The sequence below is a fragment of the Oculina patagonica genome, unplaced genomic scaffold (genome assembly GCF_052425735.1).
Source record: "Oculina patagonica isolate OP01 unplaced genomic scaffold, crgOcupat unplaced777, whole genome shotgun sequence".
Lineage (NCBI taxonomy): Eukaryota > Metazoa > Cnidaria > Anthozoa > Scleractinia > Oculinidae > Oculina > Oculina patagonica.
The window spans coordinates 547-9028 of record NW_027558666.1 but is presented as its reverse complement, the minus strand read 5'-3'; the positions used below and the strand labels follow the sequence as shown (position 1 = coordinate 9028).

At 39.2% G+C, this 8482-nt stretch overlaps 2 protein-coding genes across 2 annotated transcripts; both read left to right on the top strand.

The window, feature by feature from the left end:
- Window positions 1-92: 92 nt before the first annotated feature.
- On the top strand, window positions 93-3528 carry LOC144641236 (transferrin-like). The gene is made up of 2 exons (XM_078500270.1): window positions 93-268; window positions 2229-3528. The coding sequence occupies exons 1-2, from the start codon at window positions 208-210 to the stop codon at window positions 2732-2734; spliced, it is 567 nt and encodes a 188-aa protein (XP_078356396.1). The 5' UTR covers window positions 93-207; the 3' UTR covers window positions 2735-3528.
- On the top strand, window positions 3524-7223 carry LOC144641237 (otolith matrix protein 1-like; the record flags this gene model as incomplete). Its single annotated transcript, XM_078500271.1, has 2 exons — window positions 3524-3783; window positions 6979-7223. Coding segments are annotated over exons 1-2 (456 nt in total), but the record flags the coding sequence as incomplete, so codon positions are not given.
- Between the last annotated feature and the right edge of the window lie 1259 nt (window positions 7224-8482).

Genomic DNA, 8482 nt, shown 5'->3' with positions numbered 1-8482 from the left:
AAATTCATTTTACCAGCACAGTGTGAAAACATTCAGAACAATAGATAGCACGAAATTGCCGTTTAATCCAGATCAGATGATAAAACGTAGACAACAATGAACATGTAAATGACCTTATGATAGATCAGGTGATGTATCCACGGCTATAAATTGCAGTTTACCAAGGCAGATCTTTTCACCAGCTCTTTTGCGAGCAGATCGTGCACCATGAAAGCGCTCGTAGTTTTGCTGTTGCTTGCGTTCGCCTTGGCCGATGGACTCCCACAAGGTATTTTATTAAGTGATAGATAGATAAATGTTATAGTTACAGTTGTTTCAATTCATTTACTCGACCGCCCTCATGTCAAATACGTAATGGGAATCATTTTCAATTTTTAAATGCGTTTGAGCATTGCATGCAATGAAGCTATGTTGTGGAATTTACTGAGAAGAAAAAACACACGAAAAGTAAAATGCCCACCAGACATTCGACTGTATTGGGCAATGCCTTAGTGTTAGATAGATAAATGTTATAGTTACAGTTGTTTCAATTCATTTACTCGACCTCCCTCAAGTCAAATACGTAATGGGAATCATTTTCAATTTTTAAATGCGTTTGAGCATTGCATGCAATGAAGCTATGTTGTGGAATTTACTGAGAAGAAAAAACACACGAAAAGTAAAATGCCCACCAGACATTCGACTGTATTGGGCAATGCCTTAGTGTTAGATAGATAAATGTTATAGTTACAGTTGTTTCAATTCATTTACTCGACCTCCCTCAAGTCAAATACGTAATGTGAATCATTTTCAATTTTTAAATGCGTTTGAGCATTGCATGCAATGAAACTATGTTGTGGAATTTACTGAGAAGAAAAAACACACGAAAAGTAAAATGCCCACCAGACCTTCGACTGTATTGGGCAATGCCTTAGTGATAGATAGATAAATGTTATAATTACAGTTGTTTCAATTCATTTACTCGACCTCCCTCATGTAGCTTCATGTCAAATATGTAATGTGAATCATTTTCAATTTTTAAATGCGTTTGAGCATTGCATGCAATGAAGCTATGTTGTGGAATTTACTGAGAAGAAAAAACACACGAAAAGTAAAATGCCCACCAGACCTTCGACTGTATTGGGCAATGCCTTAGATTATAAGCAGGCTCAAACAAAACGAGAAACGTCTTGAGTTAAAGGAAGCTAGAGGGTTGCACGAGAAATAAGAATCTTCAAGAAAGAATGAAGCAGGTTTAAATTCGATGCGAAAGCGCTCCCGCGTCAACAAGAATCGTCAAGAGCGTGTGAGAGTTTGATGTCAAACAAGAGCAAGGGTTTGGGTGTGTCATAGCTGTTAAATTCATAGGAATCATGAATCATTGAGTTTAAAATCTGGGAATCATGAATAATGGAGATGGCTAAAAGAATCATGAATAACAAATAAATGCTTTCATCGATATTGGAGGCTTGTGAATGTAGAATGTAACAAAAATAAAACTGATGGGTCATTTTACTAAATTCTTAACAACTTTATTCCAGAAGTGGCCTGAAATCGTACTTCTAAGCATCTAATTTGCAAAATTTCCTGGGGGAGCATGCCCCCAGACCCCCCTATAGGAAACAATGGAAACACGAATGTACCCTTGGCTTCACATCTTCATCCCTTACTAACTTTACAGTGATCAAGTATGTTACCCACAGAGAATATTCAAAAAAAAAATCTAACGACTGAGAACATTTTACATCGGTTTTACGGCATAATTCTGTGCAAGAAGAGTCTCCATTTGGAACATCTGCTAGCAAGGAATCAGAATGCGCAACCAGCTTGTAAGTGAAAAACAACAGAAACGGGTAACACGTTATTTTGAAAGCTGGATGAAAAGAATGAAAAATGAATCATGAATATCGAATAAAATTCATTAATGAATCATGAATCATTGAGGTAAAATAAGACAGGAATCACGAATATCCAAAGTCCAATGATTCCGCTTCCATCCCCGAGGGTGTGGGCTTTAATCGATTTCTGTTCAAAGATAATTTCGGTTCAATTCTATTGTTTGGCGCCGTTTATGTCCACTTTTACAGCCTTGGCTGTAAAACACTCACAACTGAACATCATGGAAAGTGCCTTTCAACGCTCCCTTATGGGATTACAAAATCCGTTCTTCAAATGGTGGACTTGCTGGAATAATTGCAGTAATCTGCCGTTTAACATTATTTAAACCTGTAACTTTTATTTTCCAACAGCAGGAAGGAAGGAAAAGCGTCAACAGAGGCCCACTAAACCTGAAGAGCGACCTGATATAAAATGGCAGTTCGAAGATTGGACAGTGAAAACTCGTCCCCAGGACAGGAAACCATGGAAAATGCCCAGGGAAGGGATGAACCCACATAGAGGCCAAGATGGACCCAAAGAAGATACCCCGCATGTTCGTTGGTGCGTCACAAACCCTTGCGAGATGAAAAAGTGCAAGAGAATGATCACGGAATTCAACTATATGGTGAGCCCTCGATTGCGTTGGAGCTGCGTCATGGCGTCTTGTAAGAAATCGTGCATGGACGAAATTCGACTGGGACACGCAGACATCATGACGGCCGAAGGTGAGGATATCTACACGGCAGGGAAGATGCATGACTTGATTCCTATCATGTATGAAAAAGAAGATCACCAAGATATTCCAGACTACGACACGAAGTTTGCCATGTATGAAGAGCCAGATGGAAGCTTCAAGCACTTTTCTATTGTACCATAGGCGTACGGGCACCTTCGGACCTGGGGGGGCGTAGACCTTGTTGCCCGAAAAAAATGGCATGGGTTGAAAGCTAAATAAACAGGCATACGAAATGGATAACAGAACGTGGGTTAAAATAGCTGTGTACAAACCTTGCCTGCTTGTTTAAACGAAATGATAGTTCCTTAATTAATCTCATGGCGTTGTCTGAAGATGTCAATGAACTGAATCCTTTGTCTTCGGAAATATTTTATTTATTCACTTTAGTTCAGCAAAAATAAAAGTATTTTTGGGAGGCAATTTACATTGCTTTTCTCCAGCTTGGAATTTATTTAAAATGTGTAAAACATTCAAGGATGAATGGGTTGAAACATATTGGTGAAAGTTATGAGCTCATTGGAGTCAAAAGCATTAGCTTTATTACATTTGTAACCATAATTATCGCAGCTTTTTTTTTCAAGGTCTTAAACTGGGTCCACCGCGTGCAAACGTTAAGGCTGTGGAAAGGCTGATTGCAGCTGAATTATGCAGAATTTGCAAGAAAAATTGAATATGATTATAGCAATTTGCGAGAGGAAACGAAAGCAGATAAATGGGAAATTTGGACTTTTAAACCACAAAGTTCGGTATATTTCCAATACTTTTTCTGTTGATATAATTAGTTTTGATTGTTATGTTGAGATTTGTCTGCTTATCTTCTATTTTTTCTCTGGGTTGTTGCCCGAATTCTTAGCGTTTTGCCCGAAATATTTTGGCACTGGGGGGGCTGCAGCCCCCCTCGCCCCCCCGCCTCGTACGCCTATGTATTGTACTGGTGAAGAAAACCAACCGATCGCGAGATGTCAACAGCTTTCAGGACATGGACCAGCGCAAATCATGTCACCCCGGCGTGGACACCACTTTCAAGGCCCCCATTTGCTCACTCATCCAGAAGCGCGTCATTCCGCGCGCAGGGAGCGTGTACGAGTGCGCGGGCGAGTTCTTCAAAGAGAGCTGCGTGCCTGGCGTTCAGAATTACAAGAACAACCCGAACATGACCAATCCAGAATCTCTGTGCAAGTTATGTCAAGGTACGTCAGTTGAACAAGGTTTATTGTTTTTGGTTTTTTTTGGTTTGTTTGTTAATTTTTTTTCTGGCTAGAACATTGCAAGAAAAGAAAGACAATTTGAGCTTGAGTTTGAATGTCAAAAATATTCAAATTTCAAATTTGGATGTACATGATAGCTATTGTTGTTTATCTGTTTGGGTACAATGTCTTGGGCTTACTAAATTTCTTGGCAATCGTCCCCACAAAACACGAAACGATATGTTCAATCTATCAGCATTTAGCATTAGGTCATAAGAGCCCATTTGTCTTTGTAATCCTTGAATGGATTTACTTACCCGCACGTTTAAAGTCTTATCTCTTTAGCTTTCTTTTCACTAAGCCAGCTGCGTCATACAAGCTAAGCTTTCACATCTTAATTGCGTTCAAACAAAAATAGGTCACCAAGGGTGACACGAGTCTAATGCCGTATGGCATAGTGATACAGATTGCGCGGTTTTCGTAAGCCGGTTAAAATTGGTTAGAGGTTTGTGTTCGGGAGTTTAATTTAAAATGCTTATAGCAAGCTAGGGGCATCGTGGATGATTATGGATGAAAACGAAACAGTCATAAATGTTATATGCTTCACAAAATTTAAAGTATGAACAGGAGTTGATGTTACTTCTTCCGTATTGTCCGTAAAAGCAGAAACGATTAAACATTTGGACAAGATTGCGTGACGATTTACAAAAAGCATGTTCATTACAACAAGGGTTGAAGAACTTCACAGCGTTTTCTTTCAGATTTTTCACCATTTTGATGATGACTCTTGAAACAGATTTTGCAATAAAAGCACTTGAAATAGTGACTGTTACTCCATTGTACTGTAAGCACTTAGTGACAGATTTTCCTAAAAACGGGTGTAAATGCTCACGTCAATATAATGATGACCTTTTGAACGCTGGAAACTAGGCAATTATTATCGAGCTACCATACACAGGAGCGAAGACTGTTTATCATGATGTACAAATTTCGCGAATCATCACTTCCATATCAATGTAACCATTTTATGATTTTTCTAGCTGTAAGAAGAACTTAAGATCTCTGAGAGTCGTAAAAGCATGAAATTCGATTTCAGTGTATGGCAAAGGCCGGGACAGTGTAATACTGCAAAGCGGCCAAACAAACGCATTTTGATTTAGTCGCGTAACTTGATTTACATTTATCCATGTACATCTTTTATTTTTGAAGGTTTTTGTTTGCACTGTAAAGAAAAAATTGGTCAAAATTCGAATGACTTAAATACAAAAACCGAGGTAAAGTTTTCTATTTTTTAAAACAAAATAAATATTTGGTCGCATTGTGTAAATAAACGCGAGTCGCCGTCGAAATATTTTTTCTCAAAGACGTCTTGCTTTTTAAGCAAGACGAAAACACAAGTGCTTAACTAAACTGAAAACGAAGATTTATTTTCACAAAAAGCTTACAAATGTCTTAACTGGAAAATTATTTCGTCCTGTTCAAGTGTTGAATAATCGTGACTTGAGAAAGAACTTTTAATTATGCGTGGGAACACGTGTCGCTGATTGGCTGTTTTTAATTGAAACTAATCGTGCGTGTCCGTACGGAGTCCGTTCTTGCAGCTGATCATTGTTTTCTACATTACAGCGAACGATTATCGATCCCGAACCATTCCCTTGGGATTGCTAACAGCTTTTTTCATATAACAAAGAGTCTAATGCGCATGCGCAAAGCGCACGCAAGCATTAGACTCAAAAACAGTTCACTGAGGCCTTGTTAGGGGGCCCTTGTTAGGGTAGGTGTACATGTCTTCAGTCGCAATTTCAAATCTTGTCATGTTGCAATTTTCCGACCAATTAAAAAAATCGACTTGACTCTGAGCAGAAGTTTTTCGGGCACTTTAATCAATTGGGAAACGGTGTTATAACAGCGTGTGTTTTAAAATTTTCGATCAATTAAAAAACGACGTGAGTCTGAACTAACTGTACACAGGGCAGAAGTTTTTCGTGCATTTTTAAGAGAGAGCTGTCACAATTAATTATGAGACGTCATCAACCTGGAGCTAAATATTAAGTGAATTGCTTGTTTGGCTGGAAACTTTATTCCCTCTATTGCTAACTTCACTTTGAGTTAACGTTGCTATGTCATTATTTAAAAACAAAAAAATTCTTTGCAGATTGTCGTGCGTTGTGTCGACAATACGTAACCCCCTACTTGAACATTACACCGGCCATGCTATCTTAGAATAACAGAATTTACTTAAGACAAATTCTCATATTGATCATAAGATCTTAGAACAACAGAATTTACTTAATCATAAGCTCTCCTCAAAATGATAATACAAGTATGATTTATAAAGTGTAGCCAAAAATAGCAAACTTCCAAGAACCTGAATGTGCTTGTTCTGTCAGGTGATGCTACAAGGTTCTTTAAATAGTTTCGGGTCACTCTTACAAGCCAGATTATAAGTTTCGATGACAAACGCATGAATAAAAACGAAAAAAGCTTTTGTGGAGGGGGACATGGGGCGGGAGACCGGGAGAAAAGGGGTGGGAGGCGGGAGAAAACAAGTAAAATTTCACAACATTTCATTACATTTCGCAATAGATATGGGACAAAGATGAGGGCACCACTACGGAAAGGGGCGGGAAGCGGGAGTAAAAGGTACGAGAAGCGGGAGTAAGAGATACGGGAGGCGGGAGGTTCAGACCCCCCTGTCCCCACCCACGCTTTTACCTGACCAAAACCAATCACGTAATTCTAAATGTATAATTTGTATTCGCAAAAGTAAACCAAAAACCCAGCGAAAACAAGATAATGTACTTCAAAACAAAATACTCTCCTTTTTTGATGGAAATTTCAATACAAACTTAATTTGCTTAGCAATGCGACAACAAAGCTCAGAGGGTCAAATCAATTTTTGAGGCACGTACTTCATTTAGTGGCAAATTGATATATTGTTGTCTCAGTGGATTGTTAGTGATTGTGTTCGTAAGACAAGTTTCCTTTGTTTGATTCATCAAATAATCTCGCGGCTGGAGACTCGAGTTCCAGGTCAAAAACGTTGCTTTCCCGCGCGGAATATCACGCGCTCCCTCGCGAGTGTGAAGCTGATACGAAATGCCTCATCCAAACGTGGGCGTGGATCAAATAAATTTTGACAACTGACCTTTAGACCGTGCTTGTCATTCTATTTTTACTCTTGTTTAATTCATCAAGGGCCGGAAGATGATGATTTCTGCGAGACCCTTTCAGACAAGGAACCTTACTATGGCTTTACAGGGACGCTTGAGTGCCTTCGCGATGGGGCGGGAGATGTGGCATTCGTCCATACTCACGACGTCATGATGAACTACGATTCCCTCTATAAAGAGTTTGATATCGTGTGTAAAGACAAGAGACTTTCTCTGGATTGGGACAATGTCAAGAAGACAGACTGCCACCTGACCGAGGAACACCCTCAGGTATGTAACACAGTGCAAGCGCGCATGGTTTTTCTGGTCCGTCACGCAACGTTTCTACCGTAACAATTGATAACCTGTTACAACATTTTTGTGACTCGTGTCACATAAAGCCAAATCCATTTGGTTTGATTAAGCTTGCGTTATTCGGATTGTCACGCAACGCCTTTAAATTCTCAATCAAGCACTCAATAATGCTAATAGTTATGCATAGTGCACTCATTTACTTACTGCGGAAAACTGGACACCTCCCCCGACCACCCTCACACCACCACAACTCCATGTGCTCTGCAGGGGGACTCTTATATTTTCTGCCTTATTTTGTTACGCTTGTGTGAATGACCTGTGAAAAAGAGTACTGTGTGAATATTTAATACAAATGACTGAATACAAGTCTGTTCCTTTCTACGGTTATCGCCACTGATTGCAGTAAGGGTAAAATGAGCTTCATACACCTCTTAGAATATAATGCATATGACAACTTCTTTTACAGCTATCAGCACTATTTAAGAAATAGAAAACATGTTCCGTGTTTCTATCGAGTTTTAGTAGAAACTCAGCTGTGTTCTATTGGAAATCCGCGAATCTGATTGGTTCTCCCACTGATTTCTATTCGCCGATAGAAAACAGTCGCGCGCTCGCGTAGCTCTTAAGCGGTAAATTTTCTTGATTTTTGTCGTCAAAGTGCACAATATTGTAGGTTTGGACTTCAATCCTTTAGAGTTTCTACTAAAACAATTAGACTACTCGCCCTCGTTTTCTATGAGCGATAGTCAACTCGGCTGCGCCTCGTTGACTATTTGCTCATAGAAAACTTGGGCTCGTAGTCTAATTGTTAAATAGAAACACGAGTGGAAGTTTGGGAGAACGAGAAATGCTGTGGGAACACGAGTCGATAGACGAGTGTTTCCACAGCTTTTTCGAGTTCTCCCAAACTTTCACAAGTGTTTCTATAACTCGATAGAAACACGGAAAACATGTTTTCTATTTCTTTTAGAAAACAGCACAAAGAAAATAACGCACAACAAAGTAATATTTAGCGCTTTATTTAACATTAAAACGTAGATTCTCTTCACCTCGCGGTTTTACGTCATCAACAGTAATCAACCAATCATAGTACGGGAGTCGATGAACAGAAATAAATCAACTGTTCAACATTTGCTTCAAGGCTAAAATTCACCGTTGTTTGGCCAAACAAACAAAGAAAACAGGCCCCAAAGTTAACGTAATTATGAGAAATAACTAAGTCGATGGTTTAACTG